This window comes from Hypanus sabinus, chromosome 24, assembly GCF_030144855.1.
Source record: "Hypanus sabinus isolate sHypSab1 chromosome 24, sHypSab1.hap1, whole genome shotgun sequence".
NCBI lineage: Eukaryota > Metazoa > Chordata > Chondrichthyes > Myliobatiformes > Dasyatidae > Hypanus > Hypanus sabinus.
The window spans coordinates 12,491,372-12,518,799 of NC_082729.1; the positions used below are offsets into that span (position 1 = coordinate 12,491,372).

General features: G+C 40.2%; 1 protein-coding gene across 2 annotated transcripts; it reads left to right on the top strand.

Annotated features, from left to right (window-relative positions):
- The first annotated feature begins 54 nt into the window (after nucleotides 1-54).
- On the top strand, nucleotides 55-27,185 carry mtfr1l (mitochondrial fission regulator 1-like). Of its 2 annotated transcripts, XM_059949280.1 has the most exons (8): nucleotides 63-203; nucleotides 896-994; nucleotides 10,370-10,474; nucleotides 18,746-18,870; nucleotides 19,937-20,163; nucleotides 22,590-22,917; nucleotides 24,944-25,101; nucleotides 25,766-27,185. In XM_059949280.1, the coding sequence occupies exons 3-7, from the start codon at nucleotides 10,370-10,372 to the stop codon at nucleotides 25,056-25,058; spliced, it is 900 nt and encodes a 299-aa protein (XP_059805263.1). In that variant the 5' UTR covers nucleotides 63-203; nucleotides 896-994; the 3' UTR covers nucleotides 25,059-25,101; nucleotides 25,766-27,185. The 2 variants fall into 2 exon arrangements, with proteins under 2 accessions (XP_059805262.1, XP_059805263.1); XM_059949279.1 differs by lacking the exon at nucleotides 896-994 and having other exon boundaries at nucleotides 55-203.
- Nucleotides 27,186-27,428: the final 243 nt, after the last annotated feature.

Sequence of the window (27,428 nt, forward strand, 5' to 3'; positions counted from 1 at the left end):
GTAACCTATTGGCTACAAGCAATCGGGAACCTCACCAAGAGCCCAATAGGAGACGGGGTTGTTAAAAAGCCCATGGAAACGACTTGCCAGTCTCTTACACCAAGCGGCCTGGTCGAGCCTGAAGCTGCGAGCACGGTTTAGTTTTACAACCCGAATGTGTTGGTGTCCTTAACGCACGAGGGAGCCAATTCTTTGTTGGCAAGGTACATTTTGCATCTTTAATGTGCGATAGCTATTTCAACACTAGACTTTAAGGCTTGTGGCTTTGAAGTCTAGTGGGATAGGAGCACTATTGTTTAATTTGACTGCGCTGTCGTACTGAAAGGGGCTAAGATTTTTCAGGTCAGATTAATAATTAATATGTAAATAAATAACTTCATGAACTAGTGGTTTGCACAAACTTATAACTTGGACAGTGATTGTTCATCTTTTATTATCATAAAGTAAAATTCAGTAAGCCTTTAGTAGGTCGTCAGTAAGCCTTATGAAGGGACGTACGATATTTTCCATCAGAAGTTGCTGGTATTGGCTGACCTTGATGTGTTTTGGCCACTTATTTGAATAGCTTTCCAAAGTCCCTAGGCTCATCAAATACCAACTGGATCAAACCAGCAAATTCTTGGTATAGTTCTGACTACCTTGTCTAGCTTCTAGGATGTGATTGCCAGGGCCCGGTTGATAACGCTGTCTCAGTGCAGCTGTAATATCGCCCATGTTCAAAATGTGATTTATTTTTAATCTGTTGGAGAACATGCGACTTTTTAACAAGTTATCACAGTTTATATTTGAAAATGTTTGCATTTAAATGAGATAATAGTATGTAAATCTGTCCAAATTTTTCTTTACTGAAACAAAAACGATTTTGTATTCAAACTGTGGTAACTGTGCTATGCAGGTTGACTTTGGAAAGCTGCTGTGCAGGTTGACTCTGGTTAAGAAGGCATACGGTGAATTGGCTTTCATCAATCGTGGGACTGAGTTTAAGAGCCGAGAGGTAATGTTGCAGCTATATAGGACCCTGGTCAGACCCCACTTGGAGTACTATGCTCAATTCTGGTTGCCTCACTACAGGAAGGACGTGGAAACCATAGAAAAGGTGCAGAGGAGATTTACAAGGATGTTGCCTGGATTGGGGAGCATACCTTATGAGAATAGGTTGAGTGAACTCGGCCTTTTCTCCTTGGAGCGACGGAGGATGAGAGGTGACCTGACAGAGGTGTATAAGATGATGAGAGGCATTGATCGTATGGATAGAGGCTTTTTCCCAGGGCTGAAATGGTTGCCACAAGAGGACACAGGATTAAGGTGCTGGGGAGTAGGTACAGAGGAGATGTCGGGTAAATTTTTTACACGAGAGTGGTGAGTGAGTGGAATGGGCTGGTGGAGGCGGAAACAATAGGGTCTTTTAAGAGACCAAGGACATGTTCTGCACAGCTTTGTGGGCCAAAGGGCCTGTATTGTGCTGTAAGTTTTCTATGTTTCTAAATAAACAGTAGTCATATTTACGGTTAAAAATGAGAGGCTCTTATTGCTTGTAGGGGGAAAATACTGATTCTTGAATGCAAACATTATAAAACAGACTTTATTTTCATCAATGTTCAAAGTATTTTTTAAATCAAAGTACATATATATCACTATTATCCTGAGATTGATGTTCTTGTGGGCATACTCAGCAAATCTATAGAGTCGTAACTATAACAGGATCGATGAAAGATCAAGCAGATTGCAGAAGATGACAAACTGTACAGATATAAATAAATAGCAATATATAAGAACATAAGAGATAGGAGCAGGAGTAGGCCAATCGGCCCCTCAAGCCTGCTCCGCCATTCAACAAGATCATGGCTGATCCAATCTTAAATCTAGTTATCACCAAATCCCACAAGACAACAGGGCACCATGCCACCCATTTTATTTTATTATTCATCCCGCCCAAACCCATGTGATCACCCGGGGGTAAAAAAACGATTTGCCAATTGAGGAGAAAAAATCTGGAAAATTCCTCTCCGACCCATCCAGGCTATCGAAAATTGGCCCAGGAGATCACATGGCTGATCTAAACCTAGCCTCATGTCCACTTACCTGCTCGCTCACCGTATCCCCTAATGCCATTTTTATCCAGGAAAATGTCTATCTCCGTTTTGAATTTATTGAGTGTAGTAGCCTCCACAGCTCTCTGGGGCAGTAAATTCCACAGCCCCACTACCCTCTGAGTGAAGAAATTTCTCCTTATCTCAGTCCTGGAACGGCATCCCCTTATTTTAAGATTATGCCCCCTAGTCCTAGTTTCACCCATCATTGGGAACATTCTCCCCGCAACCACTCGATCAAGCCCCTTCACAATCTTATATGTTTCAATAAGATCGCCTCTCATTCTTCGGAACTCCAATGAGTAGAGTCCCAATAAATGAGATTATGAGATAGAGTCGTTAAAGTGAGATCATTGGTTGTAGGAACATTTCAATTCTGGGGCAAGTGAGTATAGTTATGCTCTTTTATTTGAAAGTCAGATAGTTGAGGGGTAGTAACTGTTCTTGACTCGACTCAAGATTCTCAAGGAATTCTGGACAAATATTATTTCTGCTCCATTTCAATTTATTAAATGCACTAGACACACAAAAAATCTATTAAACTGCCTTCACAAATGAGAAAATCTGCAGATGCTAGAAATCCAAGCAAGACACACAAAATGCTGGAGGAACTCAGCAGGCCTAGCAGCTTCTGTGGAATAGAGTAAACTGTTGACATTTCGGGCTGAGACCCTTTCTCAGGCCGAAACATCGATTGTTTACTTTTTTCCATGGATGTTGCTTTGCCTGCTGAGTTCCTCCAGCATTTTGTGTGCTGCTTTTAAGCTGCCTTGCTGTGGTATTATTCTGTTCGTTTCATCTAAGCACCTGACCTTAATTAAGTTCCCATTTTCCATGTTAACACACTGTTGAAATTGCTGAGGTTTGTTCTTTTGTTCTTGTACTCTTGAGTGCTTCTGAGCATATGGTTTATGGTCTTGTGCCTAACCTTGTGCTAAATTTAAATTGTCTGTTAATCTCTTATAGAATATCTTGGCACATGCTAAATGTGCCCAACTAAAATAATGCTAGAAGTAGCTTGACATCAGTAATATTTTCAGTACGTTTTTAATCACAATGATGGGACCTTTGTCATGTTTGCTTCATTTTTATAATCAGTACATTCCCTTGGTTGTGATAATTTTCCTTGTGATTACAAATATCTTTCTTTTGTTTATTTTTCCTGCTCTGTTATTATCTGATCTTGTCCTAGATTGTAATGCAATTCCTGCATCATTATTTCCTTCCTCCTGTAACTTACAAATAGTTGTTTTAAAAGAGATAGTGAGGTAGTGTTCATGAGTTCAATGTCCAGAAATCGGATGGCAGAAGGGAAAAATCTGTTCTTGAACCACTGACTGTGTGCCTTCAGACTTTTGTATCTCCTTTCTGATGGTAACAATGAGAAGAGGGCATGTCCTGGGTCGTTGATGATGGAAGTCACTTTTCTGAGGCATCGCTCCTTGAAGATGACCTGGATGATGGAGTTTCTTAATGATGGACACCAGCCTTATGAGGTATCTCTCCTTGAGATACCATCACACTGAGCACGGGGGCTCCCCAGGGCTGCGTGCTCAGTCCACTGCTGTTCACTCTGCTGACCCATGACTGCTGCAACACTCAGCTCGAACCATATCATCAAGTTCGCCGAGGACACGACTGTGGTGGGTCTCATCAGCAAGAACGACGAGTCAGCTTACAGAGAGGAGGTGCAGTGGCTAACGGGCTGTTGCAGAGCCAACAACCTGTCTCTGAATGTGAACAAAACAAATGAGATGGTTGTTGGCTTCAGGAGGGCACAGAGCGTCCACTCCCCACTGAACATCGACTGCTCCTCAGTAGAGATCGTCCATCTCCCCGCCCCTCCCACCCCCCACATCCCATCCTCATCACATTCTACAGGGGTTGTATTGAGAGTATCCTGGGCAGCTGTATCACTGCCTGGTTTGGAAATTACACCATCTCAGATTGCAAGACCCTGCAGCGGATAGTGAGGTCAGCTGAGAAGATCATCGGGGTCTCTCTTCCCGCCATCACGGACATTTACACTACACGCTGCATCCGCAATGGAAACAGCATTATGAAGGACCCCATGCACCCCTCATACAATCTCTTCTCCCTTCTGCCGTCTGGGAAAAGGCTCTGAAGCATTCGGGCTCTCACGACCAGACTATATAACAGTTTCTTCCCCCAAGCTATCAGACTCCTCAATACCCGAAGCCTGGACTGACACCTTGCCCTACTGTCCTGTTTATTATTTATTGTAACGCCTGCTCTGTTTTTGTGCACTTTATGCAGTCCTGTGTAGGTCTGTAGTCTAGTATAGCTTTCTCTGTTTTTTTATTACGTAGTTCAGTCTAGTTTTTTGTACTGTGTCATGTAAACCATGGTCTTGAGAAACGTTGTTTCATTTTTACTATGCACTGTACCAGCAGTTATGGTCGAAATGACAATAAAAGTTGACTTGACTTGAAGCTGTCTTAGATACAATGAAGGCTTGTACCCATGATGGAACTGACTAATTTTACAAATCCTTGCTGCTTATTTCAATCGTGTGCAGTAGCCTCTCACCCCCATACCAGACGATGATGCAGCCAACTGGCATGCTCTCCACAGAACATCTGTAGAAATCTGCAGGGTTTTTGGTGGCAAACCAAATCTCCTCAAACTAATGAAATATAGCTGCTGTCATGCCTTATTTGAGGCTGCATCAGTATGTTGGGTCCTCTGAGATGCTGACATCCAGGAACTTGAAATTGAAAGTCATCAGTCTAAAAGGTAAACACGAGGAAATCTGCAGATGCTGGAAATTCAAACAGCAACACGCACAAAATGCTGGTGGAACACAGCAGGCCAGGCAGCATCTATAGGGAGAAGCGCTGTCGACGTTTCGGGCCGAGACCCTTCTAAGAGGTAACTCTTTTGCTTTCTATAGATGCTACCTGACCTGCATATTTTGTGGACATAGTCAAGCGTGAACTTGACACTTCATCAATTCCCATCTGCTTTTCTTCTCTCATGTTATCTCTGCCTCCCTCTGGTGCTCCTCTTTCTTCCATTGCATTCTGTCTCTTTCACCAACTTCCTAGCTTTTTGCTTCATTCCTTCTCCTCCAAGCCTCCAAGTTTCACTTATTGCCTGGTGTTTCTCTCTCCCCTCCCCCCCCCACCCCCCCACCTTTCAAATCTACTCCTCAGCTTTTTTTCTCCAGTCCTGCCGAAAGGTTTCAGCGAGAAACATCAACTGTACTTTTTTCCACAGATGCTGCCTGGCCTGCTGAGTTCCTCCAGCATTTTGTGTCTGTTGCTCAGATTTCCAGCGTCTGCAGCTTTTCTCCTCTTTGTGATTTGACAAGATTTTTTCATGGTTTTCAAATTTGTAATTAAAAGAGTGTGAATATTCACTGCTATATAAAGCATAAAACCATTTAAACCTGAATTTAAAACCATTCAAATTCAGTATGTGGATTGATTCTCTTTTAGCAAACACTCCAAAGCTGTTTGAGTATGCCTGCAAGAAAATGAATCTCAGGGTTGTGCATATAGTAACATATATGTACCTTGATAATCTTACTTTGAACTTTAAATACAAATCTGTTAGTAGTTTTCCTTTTTAACTGAACAGATTTCTGCCTTTTTGTTGTGTAAATACGGTGCATCATCACTTCTGATACAATGTCCTAACCACTTGGGTTGTCTTGCCTCTGATTTTAAAATTATGCACTTGTGTTAACAGACTTTTATTTTTGTAACTTTAATGACTCAGCCAAGATAGAGAGGACATTTTTGACTACCGTGTTAACATTTTGATTGCTGTTATTGCATGGCCTAACCACGGAGGCTGTTAACCTGCAGATAGCAAAAGGCCGCGTGTTTCCCACTTCTCTTGTTTCTGCTTAATTTGCAGTATTTTTACGAGAAACATAAACTCAAAATTCTGAGTGGGTAATCTGTTCGAAATTTTATTGTGTTTAACTGGTTCTAGAAAGCCAGTCGATAGAACAAATTCACCATTTTTGGACACAGGAAATCTGTTTCTAATCAGATGAGGGAGCTATTTATAATTTTCACTACTTGGGTTCATGAAGATGGCTGCTATGGAAATATGTGGGGAACACGGTAAATTTGACGTTAAAGTGGAAGCGTGTGGTTGAAGAATAGACAATTAAGATCTATTCTGTTAATACATGAGCTTCTGAGTATTTGTCTACTGCCTGTTACTGCACTGGCGTTTAGGGTTGCAATGAAGGTCTTCCATCTCTGGTAGTGTCAGTAGCTCAGTCTTCACTACTGTCAGACATGCAGGTCCCGGGTGGAGACTCAGGAATACCATCACACACAGATCTAGAAGGATTCTTCATTGCTGTTTCAGTTTTACCAGTCAGGGTTGTTGGCCCTGAACTGAACCCCCCAAACCTGGAGGATCGGTGGAGTCTGGCCTTTGACCTGTTTGGCATGAGTGACCCTACCAAGAGCCAAAGCATAAAGCCCCGACTCCAGCCAACATAGCTCTCTGGTCACTGAGGCACACAAGCCTCCAAACCCTATGACAAGGTTGTGCTTCTCTTGGAGCAAGCTTCTGAGTGCATATATTTACTGTTACTGATCAGTTATACAGTTTTTATTGTACATCTCTTCAGATATTTTATGGTATTGAGATTTGTATTTTTAGCAATTGCTTAAGCTTTGGTATTGAACAAAAACCAATGAATTATTAACTAAAAATGAACTCCCATAGTTTGTTTTTTTACCCAGTTCCCAAGGTTGGTTCCTTTTTTTTCTACTTTTAAGGCCAAGTGACTAAATTGGGAGAGCTGTGCCATGGATTAGTTAAGAAAATTCTGACACAGTTGTACTTACAGAATCATAAACACGAGAAACCCTGCAGGTACTGGAAATACAAAGCAACACACACAAAATGCTGGAGGAACTCAGCAGGCCAGGCAACAGCTATGGAAAAGAGTAAACAGTCGAAGTTTCAGGCTGAGACCCTCCTTCAGGACTGGGCAGGAGAGGGGGAAGATGCCAGAATAAACAGATGGGTGGAGGAGAAGGAAGATAGCTGGAAGGTGATAGGTGAAGCCAGGAGGGTGGGAAAGGTAAAGGGCTGGAGAGGAAGGAATATGATGGGAGAGGAGAGTGGACCATAGGAGAAAGGGAGGGAGGAGAGGACCCTGGGGGAGATGATAGGCAGGTAAAAGGTCAGAGTGAGAAACAGAGGGTGTGGGAGAATTTGTTTACCCGAAGGAGAAATTGATATTCCTGCACAAACAAGAGAAAATATGCAGATGCTGAAAATACAAGCAGCACACACAAAATGATGCAGGAACTCAGTCGGCTAGGGTACATCTATGGAAAAGAGTAGTCAACGTTTCATATAGTCAAGTACAGTATGTAGGGACCAAACAAGCAACCTCACAAACATAAAGTCCAGTTGTGGTTCTGTAGTTCTGTATGAGGGTGGATAATTCAACAACTAATGGAAAGGGTGGCATTAAAAATAACCCCTTCTACAATGGTTGAATCTAGCACGAGTGCTGAAGACGGATAAAGAATTCACAATCACAGTCAGCCAGAAGTGCAGAGTGGATTATCTGTCTTGGTTTCTCCAGAGAGTTTCACCTGCATAGAAAGCAGTCTTCAGTTAATTGGATTTGAACCACATGACATCAAGAAACTGCATACCTGAATTTGAGAGCTGGCTGCCATTTTAGCTAGGCATCTATTACAGTTACTACACTGGGAAATACTCAACAATATGGAAAATTGTGAACACAAAATGACAAAGCAGAAAATAGAACTAGTTGCCACCCAAACATCCCACTATCATTAGCAAAGTGAAGTTATGATCACCTGCACAGTCAAGGGGCATTTGCTCGCCAATTATCACTTTATAAAAGCCCAGTTTTGATTTTGTCAGTAGAATTCAACACCAGATTTTCTCACATTCGTGATCCAGACATGGGCCATATAGTTAAGTTCCAGAGGTGAACTGTAAATGACTGCCTTTATATTAAGGCAGTATTTTATAATGTGTGACATCAAGCAGACCTGGTAGAATGGAAGTTATTGGGCACTGAGGAGAACACACTTGGGAGTCTTACTTCATAGAAGAGAAACTGGTTGTCATTGTTGATCACCGATGGTCCCAGTAAAAATACATTGCTGCTGGTGTTCTTCCGGGCAGTGCCTTAGGCCCTATCAGTCAGCTGCATAATCAATGACCTTTCTTCTTTTATATGGGGAATGGGGATTCAGAATGGGGATGTGCTGTTTTCAGTTTCTTGATTTTCCATTGGAACTCCTCTGCAAGTCAAGTGGATCTTCACTGAGACTTGCATCAGGATTGGGCTGATAAGTAGAAAATAAGTTTCAAGCCACCAAACTGGCAGCCAATGAAAAGAGCATTTAACGACTTACCCTTGTCATTGAAAATCTCTTTCCCACCACCCACCATCAACATTCTGGGATGTGTCACCATTGATCAGACTCTCAACTGCGTTGCTGGATATCCTTTAGTAAATGGTGCCTCCAGGCCGTTCCAGTGCATACAGAGACTACTTAGGAGTGTGATGGGATGCTCTCTACCAGCCTCTATACTGCTGCAACAGTACATGAGAAACTTAAATAGGATTGACTCTGATCCACCATTTTAAACGCTCATTCCCTCTACCACTGGCTGAAGTGTATATCATGTATAAAATATATTCCTTTTACTCACCTGGGCAATTCTGATAACATCTCCTAACCCCAGGTTTCTTCATTGCTCTGAGGAACTACAGCAGTAACCTTGGTCACCAATATCCCACTACTACAACCAGCTTCCTTTCTATGAAGTAGGACTCCAACTGTTTTCCCCTTGTTGCCAACTGCAGAGGAGGACAAGGACTTCGGGCACGTGGATAACATTACAATCTACAAATGACCTTCCAACTCGTGCACTGCTCCTCTTAGAAAAATATTAGCATTCTATAATCGTTTAGTCTAAATTTATTTATTGATTGAAATACAGCATGAATAGGGCCTTCTGGTCCTTTGAGCCATGCTGCCCAGCGATCCCCTCTTTAATCCTAACATAGTCATGGGTCAATTTACAATGACCAATTAACCTACCAACCGGTATGAATTTGTACTTTGGGAGAAAACCAAAGCACCCTGAGGAAACCCACGCGGTCACGGGGGAGAACATGGAAACTCCTTGCAGGCAGCGGCAGGAATTGAACCCGGGTCACTGGTACTATAAAGCGTTTTGTTAACCACTACGTCACCATGCTGTCCAATTCCGGAAGTCCTGACAACAATTTGGAAGTATATTCACTGGATGGACTGCTCCTTCCACTCACACTCTTCTTCTTGGATTATTTTTTTAGGAACAAGGATTAAAGGCTGATTATGTCAATATTCAGATCCTGAAAAATAAACACAAACTGAACTGCTTCCCTCATTTGTGTTAAATGCATCTTTACTGCACAATTCTCTGTTCCTGATTTGTCTGTAATCATCCCACTACACTGCGTTAATACAACTGCACTCTGGCTAGATTGCTTGCCACTCTTGTGGAGAAATCTCAAACTTTTCATAAACTTTCCTTTACTCATGTATTATTCGTCATGATTTGAATTTCTTCCATTTTTCCCCTAGTTGCACTTCATTTTGAGTACAAACAGAGAGTTGATTTGTTCTAAATCACTGAGGAAGTTATGATGAACTCGAGACTTGAGTATTGTTCTGTCTTTGATGTGAGAATTATTTTTTTTAAAATGACCTGGCATCCCTCAAACTTCAATGTTGCTGACAGTCCTGGGACATTGAAGGCTGTATTGTACTAAACGTGAGACAGTCAAGCTCAATGCATTGGGAATGAAATGCAGGAGCCTGTCATTTTCTGTGTCACAACTGCAATCTTGGTAACGTCTGTTCAATTGCACTATTGTTCGAGCAATATGTTGTGTTGTGATCCATTCTTTATGAATGCATGGTTCAAACCTGTGCACCAAATTAATTAATTTTGTGAAAGATAAAAACTACTTTGTTACCCTTGAAGATCTTCCCTTATTGCTTGTTGGTGAGGAAGACCTGGTGAGGTGAATTTTCCGGGTTTTTTTGCCATCCTTTGAAACAATTTATATTGCTAGTTATGAGTGCTTTCTATTTTCTGATTTCCAGATATATACTTGTATTTAAAATTCACTGTCTTGCATTAAGCTTTTGTGTTTTGTGCAAAGTGTTGAAGTTGTTCGGACAACTCTAGAAAATTTTCCCATTGTTCTCAAAAGTGTTGTGACAATTTTTGTTTTCCAGATGATTCCAATATGGCAAAATAAACCTTATGGGTCTTCCCGCAGTGTTGTTCGAATGATTGGATCAAACCTCCCACTGAGACCATGTCCTAGGGTTTGTTTTCAGGTAATGCCATTTAAATTTAAAATACCAATACGTGCTTGTAAAACAGAACATAGAAAGGTACAGCTCAGGAACAGGCTCTGCAGCCTACAGTGTTGTACCAAACCAGCTAAAATGCAAAAAAAAACAAATACTAATCCCTCTTATCTACACCATGTAAATATCCCTCCATCTTCCTTGCATCCATGGTGTCTATCCAAATGTCTCTTAAAAGCCTCTAACATACTTGCCTCTGTCACCATACTAGGCACTGCATTATAGGCTCCCATCACTCTCTAAGTAAAATAACTTGCTCCTCACATCCCCTTGAACCTACCCCCTCTCACCTTTAATGCTATTAGACATTTCAACCCTGGGGAAACAGATATTCTCTGTCCATTCTATCTATACCTCTCATAATCTTGTAAATATTTATCAGATCTCCCTTCAGCCTCCCGTGATAGCATCTGCCCTCTAAACCAGGCAGCATCCTGGTGAACCTCTTCTGCACTCTCTCCAAAGCCTCAACATCCTTCCTTTAGTGGGCTGACTAGAACTGTACACGATATTCCAGATGTGGCCTAACCAGAGTTTTATTAAGTTGTGTTTGGGAAAATATTTATTATTGTTTTAAACTTGGAAATATCAATACAGTCGGCCCTCCTTATCTGCATGCGTGAATTTAACCAACTGTGGATCAGGAAAACCTGGAAGTTCTCTCTCCAGCAGTCGTTGTTTGAGAGTGTACAGACTATTTTTTTTGTTATTACTCCCTAAACAATGCAGTATAACAACTGTTTACATAGCATTTACATTGTATTAGGTATTATAAGTAATCTAGAGATGATTTTAAAGTACAGGTGGTCCCCGGATTATATTTAGCTTCAGTTAGTCAAATGTTTGTCTTAGTATATAGTATATATGTCACCTTTCTACGCATATAAAACACTTAAGAAATGTATGTATTTCAATAATTAAACCACTGCTTTGCTTAGTAATAATTGTAGCTTTCATCGGGCAGGGCCTTTCTCACTTTATCCATTAAAATTGTTCCGACTGTAGCCTAATGCTTTTCCAATGATCGATGGCGTTTCACCTCTTTCTGATCACTTTATTACTTCCACTTTATTATCAATCGTGATCGTGATTATTTTCATGAACAGAAACACTGAGGATTCAGAGTTGCGCTGGGTCCTAAAGTCCACCGCACTGAGACAGGTTAAATAAGGGACTTGAGCATCCGCTTTTTTTGGTATCCATGGGGGGGTGGGGTCCCGGAACCAATCCCCCATGGATAAGGAGGGCTGACTGTAATTCAGTTAAAGAGCAGAAACATTTTGTGTTGCTTAATTTGACAAGACTGTTTTGGTTTTTGTTTTGCATACTCATCCTTTAAGGAACTGCAAAAACTGGCTGTGTTGATCTTGTCCTGTTTTTAAACAAGTCTGTGTAAAGCTTGATAGCATATAGTTGATCATAGCAGGTATGGTGTATTTTATCAGACCACATATTTAACTATCTAAGTAATGATATCTCTGTCTATATATGTCCAAATATTACATTCTTTGAAAACATAGAAGACAGAGGGTAGTGATTAGAGGGAGCTGGGGGTCTGTAATTAGTGGTGTTTCAATGGGATCTATGCTAGGACCTCTGCTGTTCGTGATGTATATAAATGACCTGGATGAAAATGTAAATGGGCGGATGATACCAAGATTGGTGGAGTTGTGGGTAGCGCAGAAGACTGGCAAAGAATATAATGCGATAATAGACCAGTTGCAGATTTGGACTGGGAACCCAGATAAATGTGAGGTTTTGCACCATGGTAGGCAAACGCAGGGAGACAGCACATTAGTAAGGGCAAGTTCTGTAACAGTGTTGCCAAGCAGAGAGATCTTGGGATCCAAGTTCATAGCTCCTAGAAAGTGGCTGCACAGGTTGATGAGGTGGTTAAGAAGGCTTATGGAATGCTTGCTTGTATTATTCAAGACATTGAGTCAAGAGATTATGTTGCAACTTTATAAAACTCTGGTTAAGCCACTTATGGAATGTTGCATACACTATAGGAAGAATATTGAGGCTTTGGAGACTGCAGAAGAGGTTTAGCAGGATGCTGCCTGGTTTAGAGGGCATATGCTATCATGAGAAGCTGGGTGAACTTGGGCTTCTTTCTCTGGAGTGGTGGAGGCTGAGGGAAGATCTGATAGAGGTTTATAAGATTATGAGAGACATAGAGTGGACAGAGAGTAACTGTTTCCCAGGGTTGAAATGTCTAATACTAGAAGGCATGCATTGAAGGTGGAAGGGAATATGTTCAAGGGGGATATGAGGGGTAGTTTTATTTTAAACTCCAGTGTTAGATGCCTGTAATGCGCTGCCTTATATGGTGGTAGAGGCCAAATACTTTTAAGAGGTTTAGATAGGCAAATAGATGTAAGGAAAATGGAGGGATATGGACATTATGCAGGTAGGAGGGATTAGTGGTTGGATATCTTTGATTTGGTTTTCAGTTGGTCGGCACAACATTATGGGCCAAATGGCCTGTTCTTGCTGTACTGTTCTAAGTCCTGTGGACAGATTTTTCTTTGTGACTTTTTGCACTGTGCTATATAAGTGACACAATTCTCAAATGCTAAGAGTTCTAGTTGGGTTGAGTTGTTCTCTGATCTTGGCAATTTACCTGCAAATGCTTCATCACCATGTGAGGAGACAAAGTCAGTGCAGTGTGTCCTCCGAATGCCTAGCCTTTATATTCTCAGTCAGCTAATTGGATGTTACTTTGGAAACTCAATTGTGTTGTGGGGAGGAAATCTCATCACTATTTGGCTGTGGGGCATACTTCGTGCGTTGTCTGGAATTGTTCATGGAAAATCATACTTCTAGGAATTTTCTTGCATGCCGTGTGTTTGCTTTCGTGAACAGTTCTGTAAACAAACACGCGGACCTCAATCCTATTTATTAGCCAATGCAGGCAAAATTCCAGACCACGATGCACAAAGTTCACCACACAGACAATCAGCGAAGTGATCTCCTCTCCACATCACTGAGCTTCTGAAATGATGTCTAATCAGCTAATTGCAAAGTATATAAAGGGCAAGCATTTGGAGGACCACACCACAGTCAACTGTGCACGGACAGTGTTTCCTCGCATGGCAACAAAATGTTTTCCAAGTCAGTTGCCAAGACCGGAGAACAATTCAACCCAACCATCAACCACCCGAGCTACACAACTTCTGAATTATTTCCAACTAAGAATTCTCTTTGGAGACTTGACGTGCTGTATTTTATGTGTTCAAATGCAGATTTCCAGGGAGCAGCCCCTTTGAGCACTTTAAAGGCTGCCGAGTAGAATATTATCAGCTTGTTGTAAATCTGCACCTGGCTTATTTTCTCATTTGGTTGTGTTGGGGAAAAGTAGTCAAGCTTGCTGAACATACATGATTAAAAAAATGTATTTCAAGCATTTTTCATAGCAGTATTTTTAACATTCAAAGTAAAATTTGTTATAGTACATGTGTCGCAGCATGCAATTCTGAGATTCATTTTCCTGTGGATATACTCAGCAAATACAGAGAATTATAACTATAACAGAATCAATGAAAGAACAATTGGATCATAGGAAACAACAAGCTGTGAAATACAAATATAAATAAATAGCAACAAATAATGAGAGCATGAAATAACAAGTGAAAGAGCCCCTGAAGTGAGGTCATTGGTTGTGGGAATATGATAGATGAATGTAGATAACCCTTGATGTTGAAGGGTAGTAACTGTTCCTGAACCGGGTTCAAGTCCTGAGACTTCTGTACCTTCTACCTGATGGCAGCAGCAAGAAAAGAGCATGACCTGTGTGGGGAGGATCTCTATGGATGCTGCTTCGATCTGTTAAAAGGCATTGGTGTTCTTGTAGCAGACCACAATGCAGCCCGTCAGTACACTTTCCACTACGCATCTACAGAAATTTGTCAAAGTTTCTGATGTCATGCCGAATCTCTGCAGACTCCTGAGGAAGTAGGGGGACTGTTGTGCTTTCTTTACGATTCTATTTATATGATGGGCTCAGCAAAGTATACAGCTGCTGATGGTTTGTTGCAAGTTTGTGTTCTCAAAGGAGTAGAAAATTTTGTGTGCACAGAATAGATGATTTTCATCCTACAATACAAATTGTAGGTCATATTAGATTCTCAAATGATCCAGATTCAGTCAGTGGCTTAATGAGATTATTGAATACTGAAAGGGGGATTGTAAAATGGCCGACTTTACATTTGTTGAGGTCAACTTCAATGAACTAGAAGCCATGCACAATCTGGGCCAAATCTGCAACTGGAATAAATGCACGGTGGAGTGGTGGGGATGATCAAGGAATTTACTATGATTCAGGACCATTCTATAACCCCTAGGGACAAGTACAATAGCTGTCAGAAAAGCACAAACATGGATAATCAAAAGTAAAATCAAAACATTCAAAAAGACAACTGTCCCTGAAAAGCTAATGGTGATTAAAAATAACCATAACTACAAAAAAACTATAAGTGGAAACTTGAAAGGGGTGTAAATGTTTAGTTATACGAGGTGAATAAAACAGGACAGGAACAATTGGACACATTAAAAATTGATAGTCTTATTGTAAAATGAAAATATCAGAACTTGTCAAATGATTACTTCGCATTAATGTCCGTCATGGAGAAGAGGGAATTTTAATTAGTGAGCTCATTTTCAACAACTGCAGTTAAGAGGTTAGAACTGTGACAACTTCAGCAGTGCTGTAATGCATACATGAGGAAAGGGAATATACTCAGTGTTGATGCTAGTAAAATCCATGCCTGGATTCACATGGTTTGGGAAATGAGGTTATTATTCTTGCAATCTTAATATTTAATCAACTGAAACTATACAAATTTCACGAGCATTGAAGACCCTGGTGGGAAATGTATTGCTAGTACCTTTGGCAGAACATGCCCTATTCTCATTATCACCACCAGAGAGGAGGTACAGGAACCTGGGGGGACCCATCTAAGATTTTAGGAACAGCTTCTTCCCCTCTGCCATCAGATTTCTAGATGGTCTAATTCACTATTTTGCTCTCTGTTTACTCTCATCATTATCATTATGTGCCATGTTGTATGACTTGGGCAGTCATGGTCTTGACCATAATTGTTCCTGGTAAATTTTTATACAGAAGCGGTTTGCCTTCTGGAAAGTGTCTTTACAAGTCGGGTGACCCCAACCATTATCAATACTCTTCCTGGTGTCAGTGGTTGTATAACTAGGACCTATGAGCTACTTGAATGACCATCCACTACTTGCTGCCATGGCTTCACATGAACCTGATCGGGGACTGAGCAGTTGCTACACCTTGCGTAAGAGTGACCTGCAGGCTAGAGGAGGAAGGGAGGGCCTTACACCTCCTTTGATAGAGACACATCTCTACCACGCCACCCTCTTTTTATGTGTAATACCCTGGTTAAGAACATTTTATTACTACAACTATGTTGTTGGGTATTTCCTGTAACTTTTCTGTGAAACATTGTTCTGTTAATCAAACTTTACAGCACAGCATTTTGGCTTCTGTTAAGATGAGGAATCATTTGATCCACTTAGGAATGATGTGTCAGCCAGTCGGATTTGTCTTGATAACATTTTGGCCAGTGGATTGCCATAGAACATAGAGAGATGGGTGGCAGCCAATTTCTAGGAGGACATGGGTTTTGGGAGAGTTTTTGGCAGTTGTTGGAGGAAGATGAAGGTGTAGAACAGAGCACAAAGGAAGATGCTCACGGTACCCTTCCCGAAGGAGAGACTCCGTCGTAAGAGATGCTTTGTGCAGACAAATGGTTCCATGGAGCAAGTGCCAATTCTTCCAAGTTAGCCAGTTTGTTCAGAATGGATTTCATGGAAAGTTTGAACTGTGGCTGGTCTCTTTCATGCAGAATGTGGGTTCAGTGTCATGAATAATTAAAGCAAACCACCTGACTACCAAGGAATGAGCTCCAGTGTTTATGTGCACGTTATAGACTGGTTTAACTGTAATGGGCCTTTTTACTGTTACTGTTTGCTAAATTTGAAATATACTTCCACTTTAACTTTATGACTGTGTAAGTTCCATTATTTCGTGACGAACGATAACTTTGGATGGGGCAGTATTTACACATCATTCACCATAATTTCCATTCCCTCATTGGAATATTCCAACTTTCTTGTTTGGTTGAGCCCGAATCATACCGACTCTAGATGTGTTGCTTATTGAAGATGGCCGTCTCACTATCACCCATGCAATGTTGAGTCACGTGGCTGTTAGCCAGCAATAGCTAACAAACCCAATCTATTATGAGCCATGGTAAAAGGGTTACATACGCTACTTTTTTGTATTATTATAACTTGCATGTTTTATGTATTGCCTTGTACAACTGCTGCAAAACAATAAATTTCACAACATATTCTTCCGATTATGAACATCTTTCTGATTCTGAATTACTCTTCCTAAAAGGCAGATGTTTACTTCGCCATCTTGAAACTCCGCCCCCACAACTCGAATTACTCTTCCATGAATGTGATTTTTAATAATCCAGATTTATGCACTTTGTTTCTGATTGATGAAACATCAAGCACGCAGAATTGTAATACGGCTGAAATTTTAAATACTTACAGTGGAAGGAGGCCATTCAGGCCACTGTGCTTAAGCTAGGCTTTCGTTTATTTTAGAAGCTGTTTGGGCAATTCTGACATTCCTCATTCTGGTTATTGTAAAATGGACTTGTAGTGTTGCAAAATAGTCACCAGCTTTCTCATCCTGAAAATCTGATTTGAATGTGGAATCAATGAAGGTATTAAAATAAAGTATATGGGAATGCTGGGAGTTTTCAGTTGGTTGCTACAGAATTAATGAAAAAAATCGCCATGAGGAAACTGATAAAATTTGGGTATGTGCACATACAAAGTTCAAAGTAAGTTTTATTATCAGTGTACATTTGTAACCAAATAAAACCCTGAGATTCTTTTTCCTGCGGGCATACTCAGCAAATTTATAGAATTATAACTATAACAGGATCAATGAAAAATCAAGTAGAGCGTAGAATACAACAAACTGCATATGCAAGTATAAATAAATAAAGAGAACATGAGATAACAAGATTAAAAAGTCCTTAAAGTGAGAACATTGGTTGTGGGAACATCTCAGTGGATGGGCAAGTGAGTGGAGCCATCTCTTGTTGCTCAAGAGCCTGATGGTTGAGGAGCTCCTAACTGTTCTTGAACCTGCTGGCTCCTGAGGCTTCTGTACCTTCTATCTGATGGGGGCAGTGAGAAAAGACAGTTGCGTGGGCGCTGAGGATCTCTGGTGATGGATGCTTGTTTCCTACAGCAGTGATTCATGTAGATGTGCTCAATGGTTGAAGGGCTTTCCCTTTGATATACTGAGCCGAATTCATTAGTTTTTGTAGGATTTTCCATTCAAAGGCATTGGAGTTCCCATTCCAGGCAGTGATGCACAAATATTGTTTAGAATGGGAAAGATCTTACAGTATATAAAGATCACTTTAAATCAAATGACTTAATTTGCAATACAATAACTTTGTATTTAGATAGTAAGCATTAGTTTTATTTTTGTATTCACACTCTTACAATTGTAGAAGAATGACATTTAGCTCATCAAGATGTTGCTGAATCTCAGAAATCCTATTTATCCTTTGCCCTTACCTATTTTGTTGTAACCTATTCTCTCCCTTGGGCTCATCAGTCCTCCACCCACCAACGCTAAGGGTAAGTTTACAGTACCCAGTTAATCAGCATGCTGCACATCTTTGCAGTGTGTGAGGAAACTAGAGCGAACGGAAGAAATCTGTTCTGTTACAAAAAGAGAGTGAACATCTCCACTGACAGCACCAGAGGTTAGAAGTGAGTCTGGCTCACCGAAGTTGTGAGGCTGCTTGCTAAGCTACTCTGCCGCCTCTTTAAGCAATATAAATATTAACATAATGTAATTGAATGTAAAGGACAAGGTGACTGCAATAAGGAATGAAAGATGGAAAATAACATTGTGCAGGTTTAAGTTCCTAGTATTTGATTCATTCGTTTCAATCATTGAGTCTTCAGTAATTTAAATCCTCTGCATATCTTGACTTCACATACTGTTGGGCACATATTAACTGGATTTTTAAAATTTAAAATATGATAAGAAGGCCCATATGCCTTTGTAAAACCCCAATCCATTTACTTATTTAGTTCAGCCAAATGTTACTAATTCTATTAATAAAATCTTCTTTCAATTTCCATTAATGGAATTTCTTTTCCCCTTAGCTTGTTCCTGGGCTTACTGCAGCTGAGACTTTGAGTTCCATCCACGGCAATAAACCAGCCGTTCCGACCCTGGCAGACATTGCATGGATAGCTGCAGATGAAGGAGAAGCCTTTACAAGGATGAGGTATTCACCAATGCGATTGAATCTGAGTTTCCCCAAAAAGTGGAGTATTGGGGTTGTGTGTGAAGTTATGTTGCCAAGAAGTTAGTCAAAACAACAGAAACCAGTTAATTCTACTTTTAATAGAAATAGGGTATGAAGTCAGCAGCAAACTTTGAGAAAATGTTGCTCACTTAAATATTAAAATGAGTCAGTCTGGCCTTGAGTGATAGAGATGTGTCTCTACCAAAGGAGCTGTAAGGCTCTCCTCTTCTTGGATGGGTGACTTCTCCAATTGTCATGAAATTGTTAACTGGTATCAACATCTAGGTTAGTACCAAAGTGCGTTCTACTGCGGTATTTCCCAAATGAGTGCACTTTTAATTCTATTAATTCATCCTGAATCCATTCTAGGTCTTTTAGATGTCCCAGCTATTTGCTACTTAAAAATATCCCTGTGACTGAAACCAACATTTTAGCCATAGTGGTGTAAAGGTTCATTTTGCCATTATTTATTGAGATAGACCCTTTGGCCCTTTGAGCTGCACTGCCGAGCAACCCCCTGATTTAACCTTGCCCTAATCATGGAACAAATAATGGTGACTATTTTTTTTTTATTATTGATTTTTTTAATGCATTTTCTACAACACTACAGATAAGAAAAAACCCCAAACCAAAATGAAAAAAAATTAATACAGTGCAAAAATAAACATACAATAATAATATAATACAAAAGAGTTAATTGAGAAAGCACCCAAATTGAAGTCATAACAGTGACTAATTAACCCACCAACCGGTACGTTTTCATACTGTGTGAAGCCAGAGGAAACCACGTGGTCATGGGGAGAAAGTGCAAACTCCTTACGGACAGTGGCTGGAATTGAACCCGGGGTCGCTGGTACTGTAAATCGTGCTAACTACTGTGCTACCATGCCACCCCAAATCAGACAAAATCACTTGACACCTGTATGTTTTAGATTTGTAGTTTTAATACATAGCTCTTGAACTATGGGTTATGTTTTGATTCTAAGAAACTATTATGAAAACTCCCTCTGATAATATTTGTAAATGTATCTGATTTGGATTACAGAGCTGATGCTAGACCCTACAGGGAAGAATGGCATCCGACTCCACTGCTTATAATGCATAGAAATTCTTCAGTGCCTAACTTCCGAAGGGAAGGGAGGAAATACGAAAGCCTGAAGAAGCCGGGTCTGACTGCACTGAATCACACTGTGGCACTTCAGGATGAACTTAGCCGCTTGCGAGAGCAGATTGCTAAAATCGTTGCTGTGCCAGAAAGTAAAATGGAAACTGGTGAGTTAGTGAAAATATTGTCTCCCATTGATAGCTTCAGATACAGTTAGAAACATAAGAATTGAGGTTCTATGAATGAACTAGCCCAAGCTATTGGTAACAAGTGGCGGTTTAGAAACAAAGTTTAGAATTTCACAGTGGTTGAAGATTCTTGCAGATTGTTGTGTATGGAAGGGAAATTGAATAACAAAAGGTTATTTCTATTCTCTATTTCCCATCCCCTTTTCCCTCTTTCATCTTGTTTTCTTGCCTGCCATCGCCTCCCTCTGGTGCTCCTCTCCCGTTTTCTTTCTACCATGGCCTTCTGTCCTCTCCTATTAGATTCCCCTTCTCCAGCCCTATATCTCTTCCACCAATCAACTTCCCAGCTCTTTACTTCATCTATCCTCCCTTCCCCCCCCCCCCAGTTTCATCTATCACTTTGTGTTTCTTCCTCCCCTACCCCACTTTCTAACTCTTGACTTCTCATTTTTTTTCTCCAGTCCTGCTGAAGGGTCTCCGCCTGAAACATCAGTTGTACTCTTTTCTATAGACACTGCCTGGTCTGCTGAATTTCTCTAGCATTTTGTGGTTCTTGCTATGAAGATTTGGAGTTGCTTGGGTGTTGTGAATGGAGAATTTGAGTGATAATGTTTTTTGCAGAGGGAAAATTAGGGCACTCATGAGGGGTATCTGTAATTAATATGGGGTGGATTATTGGTGGATTATTAGTACATTGGAACAGTAACTGTAGATGTCTAAAAGAACAGTAAGGCCAAACCAGTTGAGGATTGAAGGTAAAAGATTTTTTTGTCAGTGGATGGGTACCTTTTTAAGTCTCGATCCTGTAGAATAGCAGATAGTTTAGTAATCTCATACCATTGTTACGAACTGGTCACATCTGGATACTGAACCATTGGGTACTTCAACGTACCCAATGTCAGTGTATGTAGCGTCATAGTCATAGAACACTACACAGAAACAGGCCCTTCAGCCCATCTAGTCCATGCCAAACTGTTAATCTGTCTAGTCCCATCGACATGCACCTGGATTTAAAAACAAACTTCATGACATGTGAGTGAGATAAATCTGATTCTGCTATGGGTCTCTGTTGTGTACTGAGTGTGGGAATGGGGCAGGGAGAGGTGAATCATGGTTGTGAAAAGTGGAAGGGAAAGAGGAAGGAGCGGAAAGCATCAGAGAGACATTCTGTAATGACCAATAAACCAATTGTTTAGAACCAACCCTCAATGGCACTCCTTCTCTACCACCTATTTCTCACCGTTCCACTGTGTTCCACCATCACAATTCCCAACATCCTTTGCTCTCGCCAGATTTAGTCTCACTCTCTGCATTATGTTGACAAATACAGTACTGAGCAAATGTCTTAGACGCCCTACCTAAATATATTTGCCTAAGAGTTTTGCACAGTAGTGTATCTATACCCCTCATAATTTTGTATGTTTCTATCAAATTCCCCTCATACTCTTAGTCTATGGAATAAAGTTGTAACCTATTCAACTTTCCCCTGTAACTCTTGTCCTCAAGTCCTGGGAATACCTTGTAAATTTTCTTTGTACTCTTTCAACCTTGTTTACATCTTTTTTGTAGGTAGGTGACCAACTCTAAATTAGGCCTCTCCAATGTCTTATGCAACTTCAACGTAACATTCCATCTCCTGTACTCAGTACTTAGATTTATGAAGGCAAACACGCCAAAAGCTTTCTTTACAACTCTAACTACCTGTGACACCATTTTAAAAGAATTATAGATTGATATTCCCAGATCCCTTTGTTCTAATGCACACCTCAGTGCCCTACCACTCGCTGTGCAAGCCCTACCCTGGTTTGTCCTCCCAATTTACTGATCCAGTTTACCTTAGGAAGGCAACATCCATCATTAAGGATCCCTACCATCTAGGACATACCTTCTTCACACAGTTACTATTGGGAAGGAGGTACAGAAGCCTGAAGGTGCACATTCAATGATTCAGCAACAGCTTCTTCCCCTCTGCCATCTGATTCCTAAATGGACATTGAACTCATGAACGCTATCTCACTATTGTTTTTTATTTCTGTTCTTGGTCTACTAACTCCATTTTTTTTCTCTATTTATCATGTACTGCTGCCATAAAGTTAACAGATGTCAAGGTATATGCCGGTGATATTAAATCTGATGCTGATATAGATGACAAACAATAACAGATCCCTGGAGCACTCCACATGTCACAAGCCTCCAGTCAGAAGTAACTATTTACCACCACTCTGTGACTTCTCCCACAAAGCTAATGTCTAATCCAATTGATAACCTCATCTTGAATACTGAGCAACTGGACCTTCTTGACCAACCTCCCATGCAGGAATCAATATATTTCTTTTAGGGAAAAAAAAGTTCATCCAACATGTGCTAGGTTAAAGAGGATCTAAGATTTCCCTCTTGTCTTCCAGAATCTGCTCCTTTTACACCAGAACTTGGTTCTCCTGACACGTCAAGCGTTGCCTGCTCTCTACCAGATTTTGAGTCTGCATATCCTCCATTAGCGTCGTTTACCTTAAACGATGATATTCCAGAAAATGATCCAGCTGAATCTTTGAGCATTGCATCATTTTCCATGGCTGCTTCATCAAACTTTGACCTTGATTTTGAAAGTAAAAGGCAGGATATAACTGCAAATGAAGATGATGAAACCTCCTGTCTATCAAAGTCCACAAGCTTTGCAGATATGATGGATATTCTGAAAGATATGAACAGGGTTAAATTAAACTCCTTACAAGGGTGAGTTGGAAGTGGAGATAACTTGAGGGTATAATTACATATTCATGTTAACAATATTAGACTATGTTCTAAAGTTGGAATCTACTGTATAAAATAATAATGACTGAAACTTTGAAACACAAACATTCCATGTTTCTCTACCATTTTGATAGAACCATAGCATGGCTAAAACATAGGAGACTTCCACACTAGCTCTCTACCAAAGCAATTCTTCCATCTACCAGCCCATTCTCTGTAGCCTTGCAAATTTTCTCTACTGTTTGGTTATCTAGTTACCTCTTGAGGGCTATAATGGAAGCCACCATGTCATCAAACAGTGCACTCCAGATTCCAACCATGTTGCATTTTCCCCAAAAATAAGTTTCTTTCCATGACACTCCTAATTCTCTTCACTTTTATTTTATACCCATGACCTTTAGGCCTTGATGCCTCCACCAAATGAAGCAGCCCTAAACTTTACATGCTTTTTAGACCCTTCATTTTACATGCCATCAAATCTGACTTCAGCCTTCTCCTCAAGTCACACCAAGTTTATTGCCATATAACGTATGTAGAAATGAGACAAAGTTCCTTCGAACCAGGGTGTAAAACAGTACATTTAACACATGAAACTTGTGAAGGTAAGGATAAAATCTACAGATAAATCACACATAAGTAACAAACTAGAGTGCATTAATAATAAATATTGTAAGGTATTGAACAGATTAATCAAAGAAAGCTGTTCCAGTATCCTTATATTTTCAACATTCATTCCAGGAACTATGTTCTTAATTCTTCTCTGGAGCCTCTAAGGCTGTCCTACAATAGATCAGTCTATCGATCTCTGTAGGATTTTGTAAGGCTTCAGCACAATTTACAAGATCTACATAATATCACATGGAATGTTTCATTTTACAAATATTTTTATTCTGAATAATCCATTTGTCTATATACATGTAAAGCCATCTTTTTCTGTTCTGTAACAAGAGATTTTTGGTTTTTTTTCGATTTGACAACCCTTATAATTATTCAGTTATGTGGCCATTATATGCAGAAAGCCGTAACTCCACAAACTTTATGTGTACAAAGGAACATATTACTGATGCTGGAAAACTGGAGTCAAAGCAGAAAATGGCAGGTCAAACTGTGTGTGGAAAGAGCAATAAAGTTAATCAGAGCTAACCTGATGCATAAGCTCTGTTTCTCTCAGGCACTGCCTGATCAATCCTGTCCATAACCATCCGAAATATAAACAAAATGTTGGAGCTACTCAGGAGGTCAGACTCCATCTGATATTTCACAGAAGGATATGAGCTGATGAGTGCAACCAGCATTTTCTTGGTTTGTTTTCAGATTTCTAGTATGTGCAGTTTTTTTGGCTTTCTCCCCACCTCCCCCTTTAATTATAAATTGTGAATTAGCTTACAATTCAATTCAAGTTTAATTGTCATTCAACCATACATGAATACCCACGAATAGAGCCATACGAGACAGCATTGCTACGGGGTCAAGGAGCAAAACACAACGCAAAATGCTTTCACGGAATAGGAGTCCGGGCGCCCCTCCCCTCTCAATGACACTGTGGCTTGATGTCCAGTCTTCACACATACAAGTCAACAAACCCATATAGAATATCAGTAAGATACAACGATGCAGAATGTGCATGTATATAGTCCAGACCTCCCAGCCCATTGAGATCATCTCTCGACTAGTCCTGATGTCTGACACCCACTAGGGATAGCACAGCTTTGAGGCCCAGTCCTCGTAAATACAGGCGCAAATAGAATGTTAGTAAAAACACAACCAGACAAATATACTCGTTTATAGTGCAAAACCCTCAGTCCAACTGAAATCTTCAGTCATCCACAACTGAGCTGTGTCGCCTCTGGTAACAAACTAACATCGATAGTAACAGCATTAATAAATGTCAGACAAAACTTGCAATATGTTGCAGCTGTAGTAAGTATCCATCAAAAAAAGTTACTTTACAACAGCTTAAGTTTGATTGGAAAGACAAGTTTTAACTACTAAAATTGTGTTACTTTAGGTCCAGGAGAGGCTCTCAGCTTTTGAAAGAGAATGACCCTTCGGTACTCATATCAGAGGCATTGAAACGCAAGTTTACCGTACCAGACAGTAGTATTTTTATGAAGGAAGATTGATTTATGCAAGTTCTTCAAACATCAAGTAGTACCCACAACTCAAGTAAGTCTCAATTATGTACGCGGTGAAAGTTAGGTCATTGTTTAACTAACCCTTTCCATGAATAACAATTAAGACAGCTTGATTTTGTGCATAAATGACTTAAGAGAATAAGAAAGGGATAAATTCTTATAATTCTTCAATAAAACTAGCTGCTGTAGTTAGGAGGTATGGCCAGATTGTCAAGTGAAAATTTCTTCAAGGGGCTGCAATATTTCTGATTGAATTCTTTGGGCATGGTATATTATAATTGTTCCACAGATTAAGGCAAAAGTTTCTCATGAAGATAGGCAATGTTACAGGGATGAGGAAGGGGTACAGTGGGAAAGGGAGAAAGAAGGCTAGCCAAGGAAGAAGCAGTGTTTTTAAATGATGTAGTGTGAGGGCAAATTTAGTGTTGCATTAGGAACTCCCATCATAGGGGAAGCAATTAATGGGGATGTTTAATGGCAGGCATTTTACTTTGGGAATTGAATGGGGGGGGTGTGGGGAAGGGAATACAACAATGGAGGTTTTGGCTTCCATGTGATTCCAAGAATTGGTGATTTTCATGAAGCTGTAAAGAAGTTATTTCCCATATGGACTTTTCCCAGTATAAGTTAAACACTAAAATTAAAACACATCTGATAGGTTTGTTTTTGTCTCAATATTTCTGTCTTCACCTTAGGTCTCATAACAAGACCTGTTGATAGAAAACTGCAGTTATTTGGAAAGGACTGCTATACTCCAGTATGCCCTGTGGACCCTACTATTAATACATAAAGGACCTGGAGCAGAACTGTGCCGATCAGGACACTCATGTTCTCTTTGCACTGCAATATTACAGGTTGTGGAAACAAGGTTATAAACGGAGCAAGCTTGTATTTGTGCCTTGACTGATGGAAATAGAGGAATGTCTTCCTTACCTCAGTTTTTCTTTAGGGGGGTGGGGTGGGGTGGTAGACTAAGATGGTAGAGGTGGAGATAAATTGGGCATTTGATTTAAGAAATAATTTTCCCTTATCTATTTTACATTCTCTCAACCACCACACTGCACCCTCAGGGAACTGGGATACCCAAGGAAAATTCACTAGTTGAGGGGCTTTGTGGTTTCCTCAATTTCTAAATGACAACTTCTCTGTTTAACATCCTTGATTTTTGCATCCAAAGCAGCCCTGCAGATTTTCTCTTGTTTGTCACACCAAAGTGGATGGCTTTTTGAAATTTGAGAGAGTAGATGATTGCAGCACAAAGAAGAGACTTTGGGCCTATTTTACCATATTTACTCAAAATTGATTTCCACTGCTTTTAAAAAGGAATCTAATAGCTTTGTGCATTTCCAAGTGTTATCCACTTACATTATTAAAACAGTTATCTGTAAAGAAAATATTTAGAAATAAAACCCAAGTATGGTCGGGTTTGCTGAATGTATTTACATGTACTGCCCCTTTAGCAACATGGGGGTAAAGATTTGATATGAGAAATGATCATCAGAACAGTGAATCACATCACCGTCCTTCAAATTCTTCTAGCTAAATTTAAAAAGTAAGATGAAAGGTCACTGGACTATATATACACAGTCCAACAGGAAATGATTTACATTAGATGCATTAGCAGCACGTTGTTGCTAGCCAGCGCTGTAATTAGACACATTGGACATGAAATGGGAATTGAATGGGCGCAATAGAATTGTGCTTGTGTTGCACTTCTAATATTCCCTTCTGCCGATACTAGTGTATTATCAACAAAGATGGAAAAGGCCCCATGTTAGTGTAGAGGTTAGTGCGATGCTGTTACAGCTTGGGGTGTCCTGGTGTTGGGAGTTCAATTCCGCTGCTGTATGTAAGGAGTTTGTGTCTTCTCACGTGAACTGAGGTTTTCTTTGGGTGCTTCAGTTTCTTCCTATGGTTGACGGGTTAATTGGGCATTGTAAATTGTTATTTCATAGGGTAGGATTAAATCAGGGGTTTGCTGGGCTGCATGGCTCGAAGGGCCTATTCTCAATAAGTAATAAGGTTGCTGGGTGGTGTGGCTCGTTGAGCCAGGAGGGACTGACTATTCCTTGCTGTTCTCTAGATAAATAAGTAAAATTAATATTTATTTCTGGATGGATTGCTTTCCTCTTGTTCTTTTTTTTAAAGGAAGACATTACACATTGCACAGAATTCATTGCTAATGTTTTTGTGCACAACTTGCACCTCCACTCACACTTAACTTATTTAACTAATGTGTTTAAGGTGTTGGGAATAAGTTCCTCATCATAGTGCCATAAAATTTGTTGATGTGCTTGGAGCTCTGTTACACAAACCAGCTGGAGTAACTTTTCCTAACACTTTTTTTTCTCCACCTAC